At 41.7% G+C, this 24,249-nt stretch overlaps 1 protein-coding gene across 4 annotated transcripts in view; it reads right to left on the bottom strand.

Moving 5' to 3' along the window:
- prr5b (proline rich 5b (renal)) overlaps nt 1–24,249 on the bottom strand; it is a 98,231-nt gene that overhangs the window by 40,783 nt on the left and 33,199 nt on the right. For 3 of the 4 annotated variants that reach the window (XM_078568343.1, XM_078568342.1, XM_078568344.1), the window contains 4 exons: nt 16,817–16,930; nt 11,714–11,794; nt 8,745–8,793; nt 52–109 (listed from right to left, as the gene is read on the bottom strand). In XM_078568343.1, coding sequence (XP_078424469.1) covers nt 52–109; nt 8,745–8,793; nt 11,714–11,794; nt 16,817–16,920 — 292 coding nt within the window. In that variant the 5' untranslated portion in view covers nt 16,921–16,930. Of the gene's footprint in view, nt 1–51; nt 110–8,744; nt 8,794–11,713; nt 11,795–16,816; nt 17,293–24,249 lie in introns of those variants that run through there. The other variant, XM_078568341.1, reaches the window with a different exon arrangement.

Raw genomic sequence — 24,249 nt, forward strand, 5'->3', positions numbered from 1 at the left:
CTGAATGATGACGCACACGCAACAAAGCGTTAAAGTAAACTGTCTTCTTACCTTCATAAAATCGAATTTTGTCCCTCAAAATCACCATGCCTTTGGTCAGCAGCTGATTCTATACAAGGAAATAAACAAAAAATCCGCCAAAATTCACTATATTTACAAATGCACTGATTCCTATATTCAGGGGTCACAATCATATGTTCCATCATTTGAATTCCAGGTTTCAACTGCGCCACATTGAGGAGATGCTGAATGTCAGCCAAGCATTACTCCATAGGGGGGGGGGGGGGGGGGATTCAGAGAGCCAGTTACCCCAGGATTGCTCCTGCGCACCTCTTAAATGTATCTGTATATTTGTGTCCAAGCTTCGGAATACTGATGCTCAAATAGAGACCATGATCTCTGGTGCCCCATTCCCCTAGTTTTAGCATACCTGTTTACCTTCAGTAATGTTGGCAAAGGCCTAAGATCAGGTGTCCAGCCTGTGCTTTCAATTTGGGAAGGTGCACTGTGCAGATAGAATATCACAGGAGAAAAACAAGAGGAAGAAAATAATTTCTTATTTTCAAATCTGTTTTTATAAATGAAAAATAATGATGTTTCTTTTGTTACTGCTAAGCAGAAAATGGGTTCATGGGTACAGAAACACTAGATTGGAAGGGTTAATTAAGTAGACTGTGATGCAGCAGAAATCAATATAATACAGACATTAATCTGGGGCGCTTTATCTTTCACTAACAATATAAAAAGATGTTGCTGTTTTTGGATACGATGAAGCCATATACAAAACAACACTGTGCCATTGTATAAAGGACAACCTAAGGAGTTTGATGTACTTGATCTGCCAACTTTTTGGAGTCAGCCTGATGACAGGTGATTTGTAGTAGGTCTCAGACACTAAACTATTTAATAACAGTCAGGTACTATCTGCTCCACTGGTAAGTAAGCACTCAGCTACAAAGCTGAACCCAGCTGAGCTTGGGCTTGGATTAGTTAGCACAGGTGGAGCAGCACCTAAAGGAGCAGTCTCAGACCTATGAAGCACCATGTAAGTAAGGCATTTAATATTTAGCAAAAGTGTGCATATAATATTATGCACTTCTGGTACAAATATTGAGATAATGCAACACAAACTATCAGGGAAACATCTGTGCTGCTATTGCTTGACTTAACTCTCCCCCCCCATCCCCCATCAGTAACCATGGATACATTTTACAGAACATGCCAATAATTGCCTGCTCCAGAAAAACTGGAGAAACTGTAAAACTGTTTACAAAGACACAAATCCTCATTTCAAAAACAACTAGGTTTAGGGATCTTGTTAAAAAGGCAGAGTCTCTATTCTTCCAAGAAATAAGATCTGTGATCTGGAGATTTAGGGAGGATGGACATTTTTGCAGTGGAACCAAGTCCTGGTTCACTTTGACTCGGCTGCTTCTGCAGTTAAGCACTTTGCTTAAATTTGTGAACAGCCTGTGTGGAACTGAAGAAGTCCAACAGTGTCATGATTTAGTAACAATCCTCCCCAAGAGTTTTAAATGTAAACGTGAACAGATATTTTTCTGGGCATACCCTGTTCATTGTTGGCATCCAGTGTCATTTAGCAACTGTACACATCGAAAATACATCGAACTGAGTGTCATTAGGATCAGTTTTACTTTTTAGTAGTTTAACCTAATGCATTTTGAATGTCAGGTTTATATCATGCAAAGGAATTAGCAACTGCTATTGTTGTGAATCCATCAAAGTACTTAAATACAAAAGCAAATGGCAACACTAGAATCCCCTAAAAGGTGCTAAAATACTCACTGAGGTTGAAATTATGCTGTGTAATTTAAGCATTTTAATGTGTTTCTATTAAATTTCTTTGTTTGCTATTTTAACAAAAGGGGTATATGTGTTAGAACATAGAGCTTTACAAAGACCCATTTGGATGTCCTGAGGCACTATAAAAATGGAAGCTTGTTTCTTCAATCGAGATAAAAGTGAAGCATTCTTATCTAAAATTTAGAACAGTATTGGCCTCTTTTAATTCAGTTACTGTATACAAGAGATTACAAACCAGCTTCACTCACAGATATAATGTGCCAGCTTAGCTCAATATAATTGTTGCAACAATAGCTTAATTTGTAGGATGCTGGTACATTAGACAGAGTAGAAAGCACGCCATTTAATTGAAATACAAACATCTTTTGGGATGGTCAAACTTTGCTTTATAACACTTGTTGTTGTTTGTTCCAATGTGTTTTTGATTAGCAGCTTATTTAATTAACAGTTATACTCATAGACGTTTACAGCACAGAAGGAGGCCATTCAGCCCATCATGTCCGTGCTGGTCAACAAAGATCTGACTACACTAATCTCATTTTCCAGTGCTTGGCCCATAACCCTGGAGACTAAGGCAACACAAGTGAATATCTAAATACTTCTTAAATGTTACAAGAGTTTCTGACTCAACCACCCTTTCAGGCAGTGAGTTCCAGTCTCCCACCATCCTCTGGGTGATAAAAATTTCTCCTCAACTCTGCTCTTAGCTTTCTACTTTTTACCTTAAATCTATGCCCCCTGGTTATTGACCCTTCCATTAATGGAAAAAATGCCTTCCTATCCACCCTACCTCTGCCCCTCATACTCTTATACACCTATATCAGGTCTCCTCTCAACCTTCGCTGCTCCAAGGCTCAGGCTCTCCAGCCCAGGCAACATCCTGGTAAATCTCCTCTGCACTGTCTCCAGTGCAATCACAGCCTTCGTATAATGTGGTGACCAGAACTGCGCACAGTACTCCAGTTGTGGCCTAACCAATGTTTTATACAGTTCCAGCATAACCTCCCTGCTCTTGTATTCTGTGCCTCGGCTAATAAAGGGAAGTATCCCATATGTCTTCTTAACTACCTTATCTACCTACCCTGCTACCTTCAGGGATTTGTGGATATGCACACAAGGTCCCTCTGATCTTCAGTACATTCCAGGGTTCTACCATTCATAATGTAATCCCTTGCCTTGTTAGCCCTCCCTAAGAGAATTACCTCACACTTTTCCAGGTTGAATTCCATTTGCCACTGCTCTGCCCACCTGACCAGTTTGTGGCTATCCTCCTCACTATTTACCACCCTACCAATTTTCGTGTCATCCGCGAACTTCTTGATCATACCCCTTACATTAAGTCCAAATCATTTATGTACACCACAAACAGCAAGGGCCCCAGCACTGAAAGGACCACAGAGGTAATCTGTGTGTGGACCCAGAAGATGTGGGTGCAGTCCTCAATGAATACTTTGCGTCGGCCTTCACAATGGAAAAGGACGATGCAGGTATAGACATCAGGGTGGAGGACTGTGAAATATTAGAGGAAATTAACATAGAGAGAGGAGGTACTAGTGGGTTTAGTGGCCTTAAAAATGCATAAATCCGCAGGACTGGACAATATGTATCCCAGGCTGTTGAGGGAGGCAAGGGAAGGGTTTGGAACCCCACTGGAAACAGACTTCCAGTCACATCCTCTGCTTCCTGCCTCTCAGCCAATTTTGGATCCAACATGCCACTTTGCCTTGGATAGCATGGGCTCTTATTTTCTTGACTAGTCTGCCATGAGGGACCTTATCAAAAGCCTTGTTAAGGTCCATGTAGACCACATCAAATGTAACACGCCTGGTTACCTCCTCAAAAAATTCGATCAAATTTGTCAAACACGACCTTTCCTTAACAAATCCATGCTGACTATCCCTGATTAATTCATGTCTCTCCAAGTGCAGATATATTCTGTCCCTCAGAATTCTTTCTAGTAATTTACCCACACCGAGCTTAGACTGACTGGCCTGTAATTTCCTGGTCTATCCCTTCCTCCCTTTATTAATAATGGGACAACATTAGCAGTCCTCCAGGACCTCATCTGTGGCCAGAGGGGATTTGAAAATTACTGCCAGGGCCCCGATATCTCTTCCCTTGCCTCCCTCAACAGCCTGGGATACATCTCATCCAGGCCTGCGGATTTATGTATTTTTAAGGCCACTAAACCTGCTAGTACCTCCTCTCTCTCTATGTTAATTTCCTCTAATATTTCACAGTCCTCCACCCTGATGACTATACCTGCATCGCCTTTTTCCATTGTGAAGACCGACGCAAAGTATTCATTGAGGACTGTACCTATGTCTTCCATGTCCACACACAGACTACCTCTAAGGTCCCTAACTGGCCCTACACTTTCCCTAGTCATTCTCTTGCTCTTTATTTTAAAAAAAACCCCTTGGGTTTTCCTTTATTCTACCCACCAATGCTTTCTCATGCACTCTCTCAGCTTTCCTAATTTCCTTTTTAAGTCCCCCCTGTACTTTTTATACTCCTCTAAAGACTCTGCTATATTGAGCCCTTGGTATCTGCCATAAGCTTATCTTTTCTTCTTAATCTTAACCTTTATATCCTTTGACATCCAGGGTTCTCTGGACTTGGACCCCCTTTTGTCTTTATGGGAACATATTTGCCGTGTACTCTCGCTATTTCCTCCTTGAATGCCTCCCACTGCTCTGACACAATTTTATCTGCAAGTAGCTGCTCCCAGTCCACTTGGGCCAAATCGTATCTCACCTTAGTAAAATTAGCTTTTCCCCAATTTAGAACTTTTATTCCTGGCTCAACCTTATCCTTTTCCATTAACTATCCTAAATCTAACTGAGTTACGGTCACTATCTCCAAAATGCTCCCCTACTGAGATGCCTTCCACCTGCCTGGGCTCATTTCTGAATACTAGGTTCAGAACTGCCTCCTCTCTTGTTGGGCTTTCTACGTACTAGCTAAAAAAGTTCTCCTGGATGCAACTTAAGGATTTTGTTCCCTCCCTTACTTTGCATATTAAAACTATCCCAGTTAATATTTGGGTTGTTAAAATCCCCTACTATTACTGCCCTATTATTCTTACGCTTCTCTGAAATTTGATTACATATTTGATCCTCTATCTCTCCCTGAATGGGGGCCTATAGTACACACCCAACAGCATGTTTGCCCCTTTTGTATTTTTTACCTCTACCCATATGGTCTCATATGATGATTCTTCCAAGATATCATCCCTCCTCACTGCTATAATTGATTCCTTGATCAACATTGCAACCCCCACCCCCACCAACTCTATCTTGTCTGAACACCCTATAACCAGGAATGTTGAGCTGCCAATCTTGCTCTTCTTTTAGCCAAGTCTCGGTCATAGCTATGATATCATACTTCCACATGCCTATCTGTGCCCTCGTCTGTCTTACCCCTCAGGCTCCCTGCATTAAAATATATTCTATTTAGCCTTGCTAAGCTCACTTCTTTCTTATCTAGCCTATGTTTCCTCTGCCTTCCAGACTCACTTACTAGCGTTTTAACTTCTAATTCCATCTCAGCTTCTCTCCCCTCATATTCAATACTCATTAATATCTCTTTCAAATGAGTTTGTCAAAAGCTTTCAAAGAGAGTCAGCCAGGTGACTTCCATAGGTGGTAGGAAAAATAATGAATCACTGCACAAGAATATTATTTACATCATACTTAGCACAGCAGTCACAAACTACTTAGTTTCTATTACATGAGGAGCTAGCTAAGCTCATCAATGATTGTATTATTGCTACTGTTCACTTGTTCTTTGACAACTTATTAAATTTGGTTGGCTGTTAAAGATAAAATCAAGTGCACCCTAATGTTATTCTACACAACTGTTGAAAACAAGGATGATCATGCGGAAAGCATAAAATCAAAACAGTAGTTGAAACAAACAGAACAGGGCACTCTGTTCCCTTGGCATTAACCAAAAACAAGTCTCTCTGGGTTACAGAACAGCACTGAATACAGAAGCCAAAAATATCTAGAGTACAAGAGCAAAGAAAACCCCAAATCAAACACTAACATCAAACAGTGTGAATTTAGTACAATAATATGGTTCAGCGGCCATTTATGGTCTGCTTTCATATTTGTCATCTTGGGATTTCCATGATTTAACAGGCCCAAAACCTGGCCAGTGATTAGAGAAGGTCAGGTGTTTTGAAATTTACTTCACTGCTGACAAAAATTAAAAATCTTGATAGCTTCATAAGTTACTGCCTCTACATAATGAGTCTATTTACAAAAATATAGATTTTCATAGTTCAGTTTACCTCTTAAGCATTTCCACACGTTTAAACTGACAAACCTGTGACCAATGATAGAGACTCCAACATGAGAAGTTATCAGAGTTCAAATTCGAAATTGATTCCTTTGTTTATTTTAATGCTCATGAAATATGTGAACAATATCCTGTTAGAAAGCAGGGCTACGTAAACCTCCCTAGAATAAGCAACAAGATTTATACAATAGTAGTAGAAACAACTTGCATTTATATAGCACCTTTAATGTCATTAAACATCCCGAGACACTTCACAACTGGCTGCAAGAAAGTAATGTGCCAGAAAGGAGAAATTAAGAGGGTTGGTTTAAAGCTTGGTAAACAGATGGGCTTTGAGGATTATTTTAAGATGGAACAAGGGAAAGAGGTCGAGATTTAGATGGGACTTCCAAACAGTAGGATGGAGATGAGTAAACGTCTTGTCACTAAAGATAGGGCAAAGAGGGGGTGAAATTCCTTGGAAGCCGGAGTCAGAAAACAATGTTCAGCAATGGATATATGGCTGGAGAGAGTTGTATGTAGGATGAGGCAAGGTCATGGAGAGATTTATAAATGAGGACGACAAGGATTTTTACTGTGGTATGTTGGGCAATTGGGAGCCGGGATGGTTTGTCAGCTAGACAGCAGTGTCCAAAAGGATATGTACAGCAGTGCCTTTGACAAGTTGGATTTTATGAAGGGTGGAGGATGGAAGAGCAAAAACAGTGTTGCAACTCTTAGGTCTAGAGATAGAAGAAATGGGTGGTGAATGTCAAAAAAGTGCTGCGAGAAGGTTGACAAAGAATTGCAAAGAGACGAATGTCCTGTGATATGGAATGGATAGGAAACTACAGAAGGCAACCAAAATTCATGTAGCCCACGAAGTATATTTGAAGCCATCTCAGGAGCTCAGTGTGTAATAAATTATAGGTACACATCCAGGTTCCAGCTCCCTGCGTTGAGGAATTCCTGACTGTGGCCCTGATGGAAAACAATGCAGGCCATTTGACAGGATGTTCTGTATTGAGGAAACTGTATCCTTCCTAAACCATTTCTACCAGCAAGAAATGAACCATGAAAAACTGATAAAGTGGTGCAAATATGCAGTGTTACAGAAATTTCTTCAGTGCAATTGTGCATTTGTCAAAGGTAGGTTTTCTTTTTAAAATGTGTAAAAAACAATGCATAGTAGTTCTTCTCTCACACAATGCCATCAATTTGGAAAATTCCCAGTTCCTGAAATAATTTCCACTCACAATCTATAATGAGACCTTCTGGAGAATAGCTATACTTCCTCCCATCCCTCCCAATGTGCTTCACTTCTCTCTTATCCTTCATAATTTGTACAAAATGTCACAATAAGCTCAATATTACCAACACACACGCAGTGTCACTAAAGCCTTGTGAAGGTTCTTGAGGAGCCCCAGGTTTCAGATAGTAAAACCACTTCCTCCTCACCCTCAGATGGGGCCATGTGTACACTGTCGCCAGTTTTTGACTTGTTTCATATGGGGGCAGAGATCACGACAGGAAATTGTGACTGAGTGAGATCTACCTATAACTTCACCAGCTAACCAAAAATATACTGAACTGTTTAAAAAGGGCCTGCTTTTTAAAAAAAATTCAAGAAGACACTGACCAAAGATGACTACCACCTGTCACCTGGTGTCTGGGAAGTTCCTATATGGATTGCACCTCAGATCTGCCCTGACATGTTGCATGGAATTTCACACCTTTGGGGGGGGGGGGGCGTCAACGTCCACTTCAAAAAGGGACTCTTGAAAGGAGGGCATAAAAGTGCAAAGTGCTGAATTTAAAATCAACAGTAAAGACAATGGGAATCATTAACTAGCCAGGTCACACCCAATACCCAATAAACACTCAAAGCCCCATTGTGGAGGACAAGACAACCCTATCTCTTGTTGGTTTCTACCATCTTGAAATGTGTCAAAGGTTTCTGGGGTGAAAGATCAAAAACGTAAGTACATGTTCTACAACAATGACTGCAGACACATTAATTGAACTCTTTTCTTGGAATGTACAGACAGGAAGTTTAAGAACTGGTTTTGCCAAGCCAGATGCAGAGAGAAGACATCAAAGTCATTTGGAAAAATTGCTGAAGGAAGCAGTAAGGAATCTCTCTCTCTCTGAAGCTAAGATTGGCTCCAGCAAAGTGCAGTTACCTGAACTTCAGTACAACTCCAGGATTTTAAAGGAAACCAGCTAGTTTCAAACGGCCACAATGTTCAACAAGCTACGCCTCAAGGACAAGCAAAGGACTTAATTGCATATGCTTAACTTTTATTTGGACTCTAACTTTTCTTACTTCCAAGGTGTGTGTGTGGTCACGTCTTTTATTATTACTTCTCGGGTTTAATAACTAATAAACTTGCTGTTTGATTCAAGAAAACCTGGTTTGATTGCCTCCTTATTAAGAAGTAAATACATCTGGCTTGGAAAAAGCATTTACGGGGGAAAAAAACTCAAAAACCTTTGTTGTGACCAACTGAGGAAGTTGAATAAAGGGAAGCTAGTTCACTCTTCCTCACCTGGTCGTCACAACATGTAAAAAAAAAATCCAAGTCTGTACATTAACATTTCAGAGTGGTGACTGTGGAAAAATACATGATACTGACCTGAAGGTATTCAGTGAAAAATGATCCAAGCTCAGTTTTCAACAATTGCCTGTACCAAGAAAAGGAAGGAAAAAAATAAGCAATATCAGAAGCAAGTTGGGGCAGTCTAAACCGGTTGCTATCTGGCATGGATCCACAGTTCAAAACTGCCCGTAACTAATAAGTTCACTCAAAGGCCGTATGAGGATGGTGTGAGAAATAAACAATGTTACATTGATACAGCAAGTGGTTCTTTTCTGAGTTTATGGCCAAGACCCATTTTCTGGGCAGAGTAGGGTGTGCGTTACTCTGCTTCTAGCTATGATATCTTAGGCATTGTTGATCATTTTAATCATACTTGCCAAGAAATCCATTGGGTGATTAAAATTGGCAGGGTGTAAAAGCAGTGTTGCATTTGATCCTGTCAGTTAGGTTAAAATTGTGCCACCATTGATGGTCTGAAATTGCAAGTGTTCCCACACAACAGAAACCTAAATGAGGAAACAATCAGCAGCTTAAAAGTCACTCAGGTAAAAAAAAGAATACCACTTCAGCCTAATAGGGACACTATGTCCCTGTTTCAAGTTGCCCCATTTGAAGTCATTGCACTTTAACATTGAGGATATAATGAGGCTGGCATGTGCACTTCCTGCCAGGATGTCCATTTTATCATTGTTTCGTGCCAGGCTGATGTAGTGATACTTGGCCCAATCGGCGCCATTTTTGAGTGGCCTCTCCCACTTGCTGTCCATCCTGCTTCCATCCCTGACCCTCTCACTTGTAGCTCCCCTTGCTCGCTTCCTCCTTCTCACCACCCGGCTCACTGCAAGGGGTCGGGAGAGGGAAGCAGTGCGTGTGAGGGTCAGGAAGTGGGAGGTAAGTAGAAAGAGTTAGCACATTTCTTTTATATTTTAAAATTTATTTTATTTTACAACTTATTTCATTTACAAATATAGGAATTTAGGAATGTACAGCATTTTAACTTATAGCATATAATTTTTTTTTCCTGACAAGAAAGGTTTGACCTAACTACAGCTTTTACATTGATTGGAATGGGAAAATCTGATTCGCTTAAGGTCGTTTCATTTAAAGTTGCACTTTTCAGGGCCATGACAATATTAAGCAAGGGCTTATTGTAGGTCATTTAGCCCCTTGAGCCTGTTCTGCCATGCAATGAAATAATGGCTGATCTGAATTTAGTACTGCTTTAAAAGAAACAAAAACAAAAAGGTTGACTAAAGCAGGATAAAGTCACTGAAAACCAGCTACACACTAAGTGTGTACACACAATAAAGTAAACACAACAGTTCAGAATGTGTTGAAGAACACAACACTGTGTGGGTTTCAGGTGGTTTTCGACAAATCTCCCAGTGTCACTTTTATGGGCTAACACCATTTTAACCCCCTGATTTGTTACTGTCGTGTGAAACACTCTGCTGTGCTTTGCTTTGTATTTAACATCAACTGTCTTTTGTTGTTTCAGTCTGCTCTCTAAATATTTCTGCTCAAATATCAGTCACTAGGGAACCTCCAACAAGTGTCTGATCCTACAGAAAAGAAAACTGGGAAAAAAAACAACCATAACTGTTTATGGTACAACCTAGAGTATGGGTTTGAAGTGACTGTCGAGCTCAACAAAGTGCACCTTTACTGAAGTTAACTTAATAGACAGGTCTTAAGTTACATGGCTTTAAGCATTCCCATATCAGTTCACCAGTGTTGTCATCAGCACTGTTTAAACTGAATACTCAAAGAAAACAGATAGTAGAGCAGAACAATACGTATTATTCATAGTTTGTAAGTGTTCACTTTCCTGTGGGTAAAAGGACAATGAGGTGGTGCTTGTGAATCATACAGCAGGAAGGTCCAGGTTCAGTCTATGGTTAATGCTGGGTTAGTTGATCTGTCAGGGTATGACTAATAACTACAAAGGTGGGGTAGTACTTGGCTAGGAAAGCATAAATAAGTTGTGCAGTATTAACTGGCAGTGCTGGAATTCATTTTTTAAAAAAAAGTACAGTGCAACAACAATATTTTCACAGAGCTGAATCCTACTGATTTGACATAACCCCTCTGCAAACCTTACCCCACACACACCGTTTGAGGGCAGGTTGAAAGCTCTGCTGGTGGACTGATGTAGAGAATTATGATTTGGAATATCACAGAGAAAGGATACAAGTCCCATTCCTGGTATATGTTGAGTTGTCCCATTTCAGCCAGGGGTGTAATTGAAACACTAGAGTTGTTGTGAGGAAGCGTTCATCATTCCTCCCCTGCTTGCTATCTGATCACTACTGGAAATTCAGTGGTGGACATCAGAATCAAGTTCAGCTGTGAAGAGCCACTGTCAAATGGTTCACCTGTCCACATTACCCAAGCTTGATTTCTTTTTTTAAATTGCCATTTTAGATGAGTTACTGAAGGCACATAGCTGTCTTCAGAGCATATCCAAGTAAGATTTGTTATCTTGAGAATAAGAGGGGTAGGATGAAAACAGGAGGAAGAAATATGTATCTTTAAAGGTTAATGTACCAAAATGTCCCAACTTGGACACTCCCCAGCCTTGATTTCAGAGTAAGAAAGATTGGCGACCAGCATTGGTCCCATGAAACAGCTTTCTTGATATGTCTCATGGATGACACAAGTGTATCAGTTAATAGGCACACAGAGACTTGAAAATATTGGTCACCGGGAGAAGGGGAACAGACAATTAAAGCTCTATTACTCTACGCCACATAGATTTACTTTATTTTTACATGCCCTAGCTGGAGATAGTACTTAATTGCAGCAAGCACCATTTTCCCTTACCGAAACTTAGCTTCTCCATCAAAAAGAATTCCCCAAATGATTTGCTGATCAGTGGATCAATTTATTTATAGGAATTGTTTATCTTGAGTCCTCCTTCTTAAATCAGGCACACTCAATTAAAGAGTCCAACATTTCAACAACAAAAAGGTTCACTTCAAAGACAGAAATTCTTGCCTGCTCACCTGACTCCCTCGTTGAGATTATAAAGTTCATTATCGGGTAAACCTTTCCGCTGGAACACAGCGATTACAGCATTCTGTATGCTGGAAAACAAAGATTCAGCATTTGTCTAAAACTTGACCAATTTAATACAGTCATGAGACTTCATACTGGTACTGCCTGTTAGTATACTGCAGTGACTGGTGATCAGTCAGACGTTTGCATTTCAGGTTAGTAGTGCACATTAAATATTAAATTTCACCCAGGCTCATTTTATAAGTTATTTGTCCTCTCGACTTCAATCAAATTAAATCAATCTTGGAATTGTGCGGAAGGTGGCAAAGCAGCTGCCAGCTGTGGGTTAAAGTGCAGTTAATTTCCTTTATTAATAAAGATCTGGCGGGTTCCACTAATTAGTTTAAAAGTGGTGACTAACATTACAGTAAATAGACCAGGGCTAGATCACACAATAAAGAAAGACCTTAACTTTGGAAGAAGGTCTCTGAATATACTTCTACAAATGCCTGGTGGCAGTAAACAGGCTTTGCATTATGTTGTCTTCTCAAATGTGCTGCTTCTCAACATTAACAGTGGTAGGAAATTATTTCACTTATTTAAAGCGAACTTATTGCAAGCATGAGATTAATAATAAATACCTGCCTTTCATAAACACGTGTCTCAGAGTTTAAACCATTATTCTACAGAGAAACTAATTCCAAAGCACCTGTTACTGGCCCTGGATCAGGGGGATGCTGATCTCCCTGGCTGGAGGTGACAGTCTCCTCAGAATGGTTTACTGGTCCTGGATGGTGGAGAGGCTTTGGGGAGTCAGGAGGTGAGTTACTTGTCACACAATTCCTAGCCTCTGACCTGCTCTTATAGCCACAGTGTTTATACGGCTGGTCCAGTTCAGTTTCTGGTCAATGGTAACCCCCAGAATGTTGATCGTCGGAGATTCAGTGATGGTAATGCCTTTGAACATCAAGGGGCGATGATTAGAAACTCTCTTGTTGGAGATGGTCATTGCCTGACACTTGTGTGGCGTGAATGTTACTTGCCACTTGTCAGCCCAAGCCCAGATATTGCCCAGGTCTTGCTGCATTTGACATGGACTGCTTCAGTATCTGAGGAGTCACAAATGGTGCTGAACATTGTGCAATCATCAGTGAACATCCCCACTTCTGACCTTATGATGGAAGGAAGGTCATTGATGAAGCAGCTGAAGATGGTTGGGCCTAGGACACTACCCTGAGGAACTCCTGCAGTGATGTCCTGGAGCTGAGATGACTTGACCAACAACAACCACAACTATCTTCCTTTGTGCCAGGTATGACTCCAACCAGCGGAGGGTTTTCTCCCTGATTCCCATTGACTCCAGTTTTGCTAGGGCTCCTTGATACCACACTCTTGCCAAATGCTGCCTTGATGTCAAGGGCAGTCACTCTCACCGCACCTCGGGAGTTCAGGTGGATTGGAGAGTGGCCAATGTTGTTCCATTGTATAAGGAAATTACAGGCCGGTGAGCCTTATGTCAGTGGTAGGGAAATTATTTGAGAAGATTCTTCGTGACAGGATTTACTACCATTTGGAAGCAAATGGGCGTATTAGTGAGAGGCAGCATGGGTTTGTGAAGGGGAGGTTGTGTCTCACTAACTTGATCGAGTTTTTCGAGGAAGTGACAAAGATGATCGACGATGGAAGGGCAGTGGATGTTATATACATGGATTTCAGTAAGGCCTTTAACAAGGTCCCTCATGGCAGACTGGTACAGAAGGCAAAGTTGCATGGGATCAGAGGTGAGCTGGCAGGATGGATACAGAATTGGCTTGGTCATAGAAGACAGAGGGTAACAGTGGAAGGGTGCTTTTCTGAATGGAGAGCTGTGCCTAGTGTAGTTCCGCAGGGATCAGTGCTGGGACCTTTGCTGTTTGTAGTATACATAAATGATTTGGAGGAAAATGTAACTGGGCTAATTAGTAAGTTTGCAGACAACACTAAGGTTGGAGAAGTTGCAGATAGTGAAGAGGATTGTCAAAGGATACAACGGGATATAGATCAGTTGGAGACTTGGGCGGAGAAATGGCAGATGGAGTTTAATCCTGACAAATGTGAGGTAGTGCATTTTGGAAGGTCTAATACAGGCAGGAATTATACAGTAAATGGCAGAACCCTTAAGTGCATCGACGGGCAGAGGGATCTGGGTGTACAGGTCCACAGGTCACTGAAAGTGGCAATGCAGGTGGATAAGGTAGTCAGGAAGGCATATGGCATGCTTGCCTTCATTGGCAGGGGTATTGAGTATAAAAGCTGGGAAGTCATGCTGCAGCTGTATAGAACCTTGGTTAGGCCACACTTGGAATATTGCGTGCAATTCTGGTCACCACATTACCAGAAGGATATGGAGGCGTCGGAGAAGGTGCAGAGGAGGTTTACCAGGATGCTGCCTGGTCTGGAGGTTATTAGCTATGAGGAGAGGTTGGAGAAACTCAGATTGTTCTCACTAGAGCGACGGAGATTGAGGGGCGACTTGATAGAAGTTTACAAAATTATGAGCGGCATGGACAGAGTAGATAGTCAGAAGCTTTTTCCCAGGGTGGAAGAGTCAATTACTAGGGGACATAGATTTCAGGTGAGAGGAGAAAACTATAGAGGAGATGTGCGGGGCAAGTTTTTTACACAGAGGGTAGTGAGTGTCTGGAATTCGCTGCCAGAGGAGGTGGTGGAAGCAGGTACGATAATGGTGTTTAAAAGGCAGCTTGACAAATACATGAATAGGATGGGAATAGAGGGATATGGACCCCGGGAGTGCAAAATGTTTTAGTTGACGGGTAATATGATCGGCGCAGGCTTGGAGGGCCTGTTCCTGTGCTGTACTTTAATAATTTATATAGATTCAATAATCAATAATTTATATAGATTCTTCTTTCCCCACCTATTTCCATTATTTTTAAATCTAAACTAAAACCTTGTTAGTCTTTCCACCCCACCCCCACTAGAGCTGTACTTTGAATATCCTGTCTTCCATTCTTAATTAGCACTTTTCTCAGACAAATGTCACCACCTTCGACACCTCTTTGACCCTTTTGTCTGTGACATCTTTTGATTATCTGCTCATCTCCACAATCACCACACCCTCAATGTCTATCTCTCCCTCCCCCCCACCCACCTTAAACCAATTTATATTTCTCCCTTCTTCTAACTATGCTTCAGTTCTGCCGAAGGGCCATGAAGGCTCGAAACGTTAACTGATTTCTTCTCCGCCGATGCTGCCGGACCTGCTGAGTTTTTCCAGGTAATTCTGTTTTTGTTTTGGATTTCCAGCATCCGCAGTAGCTTTTAGCTTTTTGTTTTTATCTGTACTTTTCTTTGTTCTTTGTTTGTTCTAACTCGGGAGACCCACGGTTTTCAGCATGTGCCTATTTGTCCCACAATTTAAAATCTGTATGAGGAGCTCTGACATGAATGATCCAGCTGCAGATTATGCCAAAGCTAGCTGTACACAGTCAATGATCACTGCTTTATAGACTGTTTACACAAATCATTTGCAAATTAGGTGTTATTTTTGTATTTACACATACAGCCTTGGGTTATTACTACATGTTTTATGATATGCATATATTTATTATATAAATTCTATAGCTTCTTTGCAGATATTGCTTAGTAAATAAACAGTGTAGCTGACACCTCAGCCTGAATGTTTCCTTTGTGGGTGAGGATGTCTCCATCCAATAAACCTGACCACCATTTGGTGCTGCAGATTACTGCTCTCAGATTAAACCCAGAAATGTAAAGAATCTCTACAGTCGAGGACATCTTCCTGAGAGAGATTGGATGTGCACACACTCCACAGAAAATGGGGAAGGGATATTAAACTAAAACAGGAAAGCTTCCATATATCATGGGACAAGAGCGGGCAAACTGGCATTCAAGCAGTGAAAGCAGTTGGGAAGAAATCGAGAGTTGTCAATATTGCAGAAATGAAATACTGTATATTAGTAGAGTTGTCTCACTTTAGCCCAATAGGTGTAATGTCGGTTTTATGCACTGCTCAATGGGCTGGATTTTACTACTCACTCGAGGCAGGCTGGGAGGCGAGGGGCTTTGTAAAATGGTGGCGAGAGGCAGCGGGAGGGGAGCCCAAAGTTTTCCTACCGCCAAGAGGTATTTTCAATGGAAGGAACAGCAGCGGCACAGCTGCCCACCAACTGGAGGCAGACAGCCAATTAAATTATTTAATTAACAGTCACTACCTGCCTCCGCTGGCGTCAGGACAGGCACACCCCGCTGCACGGGAAATCACTAGGTAAACCGTGGCAGCCTTCCAGTGGGTCCCGGGGTGTGGGGTTGGGCTAGATGAGCCTTCCATTCAGGCTGCTCCGTGTGTGGTGGACTGGTGGGAACATCTGCCCCGCAGCTCTGGTGCTGCTGCTGGAGGGTTCCAATCACCGTGACCTGCTCTCCTGGCTCCAGCACAGTAAATAAAAAAAACATGCTTATCTGGCTTTTAGTGCCTCAACATGCAGGCACTCCCTCCCTACAGCCACAGAAGTAGCCTTTGATATCACTGGCACTGCCTAGACTGTTGGCCAACTGGTTGGCTTGGTCCCAATGGCGTGACAACCTGGGATTTGGAAACATTCAGCCCAATATTGCTTTCCATTGACCTCGATGAGTGTAAAATGAGCAGTGCACTGGATCCAGTCAGTTCCCGAAGGGCAGTTTAGGTGGAAATGGGATAAAAGCAAAACATTGGAAATCTGAAGTAAAAACAGGAAATGCTGGAAAAACTCAGCAAGTCTGGCAGCCTCTGTGGAGGGAGAAACAGAATTAACGTTTCCAGTCAAAGTGAAGAAGAGTCGTATTGAACTCGAAATTCTTTATCTCCACAGATGCTGCCAGACCTGCTGCATGAATACTTCTCAATTTTATTTCAGATTAAAATGGGGCCCCTATTGGAGGTTGGTTGCAAACTTATTTGAACAGGCGGAGTTTTTTTTAATACATATTTACACATGAACATGCATTGCAGAGGTTAGATTTTAAATGCAGAGCCTGTGTCATCGCGGAGGTGTCAGATCCAGTTGGAAACAGTATGTGTGGGGGTACAGCTGCTACCAGCCCTTTACCTGTTCCAGGTGGCGTTGGAGCCGGCGCGTCTCTGCTGGGTTCCCCGCTCCTCCAAGGCTGCTTGCTCGCTCTTGCCCAGGTCGCTGAGGCTGGGTGAACTCATGAACTTCGGTCTGCGGAAATTCCTCATGATTAGTACAAGAACCCACACGGCAAAGTCAAAGAGGGAGGCGAGAACCCCGGCTGGGGGTTGGGGGAGTTCAGTGCCCACAGTTACAGTGACCTCAGGAATCACCCACACACTGATAAAACCAACTCTACTGAAGTAGTTTTAACACAGTCTCGATGGTTAACCCTTCACCACAGTTTGTTTCTTTTTTTAACAATTGCCGATCAAACTCAGGGGTGATCATGTTCAGCTGCATTCCACATGGTAGTGACTGCACACACTGCTCTAACTCTAAGCAGCAACCTACACTCAGTACAGGGCAAACTAATACACGTAAACGCTGCACATCCCACACACTGGCCAGCGGATCTGACGACGTAACTCCACCCGGGCTGCTTTCCGAAGGATTAGTGGGGGGGAACGGGGGGGAGAAGGTGGGAGAAAGTTTGCAAATGGCAGCAAGTCTTTTTTAAAAAAATCTAGAACAAGAGGTTTTGCGAACAGTTCCATTGCAGAAAGAAAGTGTGAAATGCAACTGTGTGCGAATGTTCCTGTCGCAATTTCCATAAAGAAAAACGAAAAGAAAATCCATTTTTATGAGGACAGTTTGCACCTTGTACTGAACAGTTTGGTCATCAGCTCACTTCCTGCTATGGAACAGATTGATCACACGGTTTGAGCTAATTGCTAAAATTGCAGTTAAAAAAGTTTCCACTGACCCATCACATTTGTAAGTGTTTATTTTAAGTTAAAAGTAAAAAAAACACAGTTTATTTCTAATTGAAACCTCACACAGTAAGAGCTCATGGCCCCTACACATTAATGGAAACAATGATTCAGATTTAGGCACAGGATTCAAATTGAATTAAAGTCATTTCCCATTCAGCCTTGGCTCAGTGCTACCCTTGGGTCTGAGTCAGGAGGTTGTGGTTTGATTCCTTAATCCAGAGACTTCAGCACATGAACTAGGCTGAAATTTTAGTGCGGTACTGTACTGGGAGAGTGCTGCACTATCAGATGTTGGGGGTGAAGTCCTTCTTGGACAGTGATGTGGCAGCAGATTTTATACTCCATTTATTGGCTATTGAATGACATGTTAAACCAAGGAGCCAGGCTCCCTGCTCAGGTGAATGAGAAAGACCCTATGCCATTATTTGAATTGGAGCGAAGGAGGTCTCCAAGTGGGCCAAAATTTATCTCAGCCAAAACCAATAAAACACTGATTATCTGGTTATCAATGTCATTGCTGTTTGTGGGACCTTTTGTGCAACTGGGCTGTCATGTGGACAACATTACAAAGACTAGCCAGTACAGACATGATGGGCCGAATGGCCTCCTTCTATGCAGTGAATTTCTCTGATTTTGTGACCAAACTTCAAAAAAGTACTTTGGGATGGCCTGTAATGTGAAAAGCACTATATAAATCCAATTTTTAAAATTTCACTTGCTGCTATAATAAGTGTTAAAGGGCAATTAGGGATGGACAATAAATGCTGGCCTAGCCAGCGATGCCCACGTCCCATAAATGAATAAAAAACTGAAGGATGAAATGAGAAAAGGCCATTCAGTCACCCAGTTTGTTTCTTTTGCAGATTGTGTGGAATTCCTCACATTTATAATTTTCCCAGACCATCTAATATCTTGAGGAAAGGTTTTATAAAGACCCCTCCATCCCATCAAAGTAAGTGAACAAAGCTCCAGAATATCTATCTAACCTCCGAGTGTTAACTCAGTGGTAGCACTCTCACCCACAGCCAATAAGTCATGCGCTGAAGAATCACTTCAGAGGCCTGAATATTAACATTACATTAACTAGGCTGACACTGCAATACAGTACTGAGGTCATACTGCATTGCCTAAAATGCTGTCTTTCAGATAAGACAAGGCTCCGTTTGCCCTCTCACATGGATGTAATAGTTCCCATGGCACGATTTTGAAGACAAGCATGGGAATTCTTCCCTGTGTCCAAACTTCTGGTTATCCTTCAACCAACATCACCAAAAACACACTATCTGGTCATTATCGCATTGTTGTTTGTAAGTTTGCTGTGTGCAAACTGACTGCAACATTTCCTACATTACAATGGTGAGTGCATATAAAAAAGTATTTCATTAGCTGTAAAGCACTTTGAGATAACCTAAGGTCTTGAACGGCGCAAAATAAATGCAAGTCTTTAATTTTTCAACCTCTGCGACTTGTCACTATCCTTAATGTAACAATTCCATACTCCTTAAATCTCTGAACTTATCCTTATACCCTCAATTCTGTTTCCAACCTCATATTCACAACTATGTTTTCAAAGGTGTCAATCAAAATGTTAAATACTCTAGCTGGGAGCACACTATTCAAAAAGGAGGAAGACAATCTTTGTATTCTCAAGTAATAGCAAGTTCCTGACTGAAAGATAATGAGTAAAAGCTAGAAATTACTGTTTGCAATGTTATCATCATCAGCAGCAATCCCTCTTGTGGTCAAGATTGATTCTTTCTTGCAAATGGCTGGCTGGAAGTGAGATGTCAGTGTTGGCTGTGAATTTGCAGCTTGTTTATGAGCCCTATCTTAGGCTGGCAGGCTCTCCCAGTGAGGACATCAGTTGTCAGCTGGTAGAGGTGGTGGTGGATTGTTGTTTGGAGCAGCTACCCTCTCTTCCCAGCTCTCTCACTGTTCTCTCTCAGTGGCTGCTCTTGTTGACTGGAAGATCTTGACATCACTTTTGATGATAGATTGTCATTTTGGTCATGATTGAGCATCAGCTTCCCATGTGTGGATGGTAATAGAGCAGACCTTCATGGAGGCTATGAGATTGTCATGAAAATGTTTTATTTTGCTCCCATGTGAGTAGAGCAGCTGAATGGAGCAGCAGTTTGGGCAGTGTTAAATTGGACATTCTGATGACATGACCCACCCATCTCAGCTGATGTGAGATTATCATTGCCTTTTTACTTAACATATCTGTGTCTTCGAGGATGCTCATCAAAGTCAGTTTGTTGGGACAGATAACTTCCAATATATTAGAAGTGAGGGACATTTTCCAACACTTCACCATGAATCTCAATTAAATGCTTTGGATTTGATACATTTGCTGTGGGTTGGTAGAGAACTTTGGTCTTCCTGGTGTTCAGGGCAAGTCCCAGTCTCTTATAGGCTTCGGTGACTACATCAACTATCTGTTGTAGTTCTTCTTCAGAGTGAACACTAACTTGTATATCATCAGCAGATATAATTCTATTACAGGAGTGGTTGTTGGTTTGGTTTTGGCCTTCAGCTGGCAGATATTCAATAGTTTATCATCAGTGCGATCAGTTGTTACCACACCGGGGGAGCCTGTCAGTAGTAAGCTGCAGTATGGCTGCAAATAAGATTGAGAATAGTGTAGGTGCAATGATACACTCCTGCTTGACACCTGTTTTGACTGGGAAGTGTTCTGTGGTGGAGCCATTGCATTGAACTTTTATTTGCATATTGTCATGTAGAAGATAGATGATGTTTGTTAAATTAGCTGGGCATCCATATTCACTGTAGCACCTTCCAAGGGGCAGTTAACTGAGTAGAAGGTTTTTGTGAGATTAAAGGCTGTTCCTGCAGTGGATTGGAAGCTGTACTGGAATTCTGGAAGGACCTCCTCTGCAATTGGCGGGAGGCAATTAAGAATTATCCTAGCTGGGACTTTGCCAATAGCTGAGAGCAGTACGATACCCCTCTAGTTACTACAGTTTGACTTGTCTCCTTTCTTGAAGATTGTGATCATCATGATGTCTCTAAGGTTACTTGGAATTTCTTCATTTATGCCAAGAAATCATTATGTCTTCTCCATGTTTCAGCACTTTTGCAGGGATAGTGCCAGGACCAAAGAGGCTTTGTAGTTTTTCATCGATTGACAGCAGTCATCACTTGGATGAGTTTTAGACCATTGTCTTGCTCACTTCTGATGGTGTGTTGGGGAGGTTTTCCAGTAGGCGCATGTTCACCATGAAGTTCTGATTGAATAGTTCTACAAAGTGTTTTTTCCAACAGGTGTTGATACTCTGTATCTTTGAGGTGAATTTTGTCATCTTTGGATCTTACCAGTGTCGGTCGATGTGTTGAGGGCCCATCTCTTTTGGTGCTTTGAAAAAAGTAGGTGTGTCATGCATGCCAGCAAGGAGTTGAATTTCCTCAGCCAATTTCCTATTGCCAGGCTTGGAATTGCATTTTTCTGTACTGCTCCCATCAAACCAGTTTTGGTGTCTTTTAGTGATGTATCTGAGGATTTCTTAAATAATAAAGCATTGATATGACTTTCATTATAAAGTAGGCTTTAACCCACTTACAATAAACTAATACCATTACATGTCAAAAAATGAATGTAGGAGTGTTATATATTAAATAATATGCCAGTATCACTGACTGTTGCTTCTAAGCATAAGTTTTCATCCAGTAAAAATTTTTTTGCTGTTGTTAAACTTCACAATACTGGGAAGGCACATTGGGATATAAACAAAGTCTTGCAGTTTTCCATGTTTATAAATGATTTTCGACATGAGAAAAAGAGGAATTATGTTAAAGTTCTTCTAGCGAAACTGAATTTGGGAAGCATAGCAAACTGAGGAACAATGCAGAAAGGGCAGAGGTAAGTTAGCAAAATGGGAAGTTTAGGGGCAGATGGAGATTAATACAACTAAGTATGATGTAATATATTTGGATCAAAAGGACAGCAAAAATTAACCCTAACTGATAAGGCTTTTACTATGCCAGAGGAACAGAGAGATTTAGCGGTATGGATAGATATATATTCAAAAATGGGAGTGCCACTAGGAAGAGGTGTAAAAAAGCAAATTGGATTATTGGTTTCATACTTAAGACATTCAGTATAAAATCAAGCAAATGGTGCTGCATTTGTGCAAGACATTGAGTACGCCACAGTTGGAATATTGTGCGTAGTTCTGACTGACAGCAGGTATTACTGCATTGAATGTTGGATCACCATCTAGCTCATTTAGAAATAAAATTAGAGTCATTGAAAGAGTACAGGAAAGATTCACTGGAATGAGAAATTATAATTGGGAAGGAAAGCTCAAAATCAGAACAGGGAATATTAAAGGGGGGGGATCAATGAGAGATTTTCAGAATCATGAAAGGCTTAAGAGGGAGTTTGTGGTGAAAGATTATTCCCACTAATTGGAAAATAGGTGTTGTAGAGATATGGGCGGAATTTTCGGAACATAGCGCTGCCGGAAAGATGGGACCATTCGTGGGTCAGGAACTTGTTGACAGCTGGAGCAGGCTCTGTGGAGGTGCTTTTACTGAGCTACAGCAGTTAGCATCTCTCTTCTAGGTTCCCCGAACAATCAGGGGAGGGCAGGTGAGATGACACGCTGGATCTGTCAAAAGAAGGATTTCTAACTAAAGGGACCCCGGCATGGGTCACAATGGCTTAACTGGACATGGACTTCTGAGGCTGCAGCAACCACAGGAATGGAGAGGAGACCTGGAAAGGCTGCTCCTTGTGGGTCTCACTCTTACACAGAGAATCTGCTGCAAGATGTGAGAGATTGCAGTGAAATGGTCTTTCCCAAGGATGGGAGGAAAAGGACAACCTCACCGACCAATGATTGATGGAAGTGGACGAGGTAGTCAGCAGCAGAAATGTTGTCCCTCAAATCTGGGGACAATGCATCTGGAGGCTCCCGGATCTCAGGGGTGAGGGAAAGGCTAGTGGCATAACACACAGGTCCCAAGCCCCACACTCTGACTTTCCCAGCAGTCTCCTGCACAGCACTCCTTAGATTGACACATCTTGCAGCTCCACTCATTTCTCTCTCTCCAGACACCTCCTCACATCTCCATCTGTGCAGCCAAAACTCACAAGCACCATCATTTTATTGACCTTTTGCTCCCACACCTCACAGTTACCCTCCACAGATGTTGCCTTGGCTGTTAAAACTGGAATTGAGGGTTAAAACAGTTAGCCATTTCAAAATTTAAATGCCTTATCCAACAGCTGCATGTGAGTTCTCCGCTTGCCTTCAATCCCACCCAGGTGAAACTCTAGAAGGGGTCGGGATAGTGTTCGGATCCAGACCCAACATCACTTTTTGGTGATTTAACTCCGAATGCATTCAAACTAGCCTCTGCTTGACTGAAACTTCCACCCTCCTCACCCCTCCACCCCCCCAACCCAAACATGGATTCAAAATTGGAACTAGAAGAACAAAGGAGCCAGGAGCTGCTTTTAAAAAAACACACAGGTTATTAGGACGTGAAATGTTTTGCACACAAGTAGTAATTGAGGTAAAAACTATGATATAATATAAAAGGGACTTTGATAAGCATTTGAAAAGAATAGAAAAAGATATGGGAAAGGGTAGGGACGTCACCCTGGTTGAAGCACTAGCACTGACTCAAACAGCAATGGCCGAGTATCCTCTGTTTCTGCTGTAATTTATATGATTCAATGTAAATCAGAGTTGTAAGATTCGTGATCACTTAGGTAAATGTATGAGTATTGTAAAGTGATTCATACATAGTACAGAAATTCTAAATGGGAGATTGCAATGTTACACTAATAACATGATAAATTATTCGTTTTTCATATGCAGGGAAAATTGTCTTTTGCTTATATATTTTTGAAATTTATAAATCCCTGTAAATTGAATGCCACATCTGAGTGTGCCCTATTATTTGTCATTTATATAAATGACATAGATGACTATATGGGGGGTAGGATTAGTAAGTTTGCGGATGACACAAAGATTGGCCGGGTGGTTAACAGTGAGGTTGAGTGTCTTGGGCTACAGGAAGATATAGACGGGATGGTCAAATGGGCAGATAAGTGGCAGATGGAATTTAACCCTGAAAAGTGTGAGGTGATACACTTTGGAAGGAGTAATTTAACAAGGAAGTATTCAATGAATGGCATGACACTAGGAAGTTCTGAGGAACAAAGGGATCTTGGCGTGTGTGTCCATAGATCTCTGAAGGCGGAGGGGCATGTTAGTGGGGTGGTGAAAAAGGCATATGGGACACTTGCCTTTATCAATCGAGGCAAAGATTACAAAAGTAGGGAGGTCATGTTGGAGTTGTATATAACCTTGGTGAGGCCACAGCTGGAGTGCTGTGTGCAGTTCTGGTCACCACATTATAGGAAGGATGTGATTGCACTGGACAGGGTGCAGAGGAGATTCACCAGAATGTTGCCTGGGATGAAACATTTAAGTTATGAAGAGAGGTTGGATAGACTTGGGTTGTTTTTGTTGGAGCAGAGAAGACTGAGGGGGGACCTGATCGAGGTGTACAAGGTTATGAGGGGCATAGACAGGGTGGATAGGGAGCAGCTGTTCCTCT

This window comes from Cetorhinus maximus, chromosome 22 (genome assembly GCF_964194155.1).
Source record: "Cetorhinus maximus chromosome 22, sCetMax3.hap1.1, whole genome shotgun sequence".
NCBI lineage: Eukaryota > Metazoa > Chordata > Chondrichthyes > Lamniformes > Cetorhinidae > Cetorhinus > Cetorhinus maximus.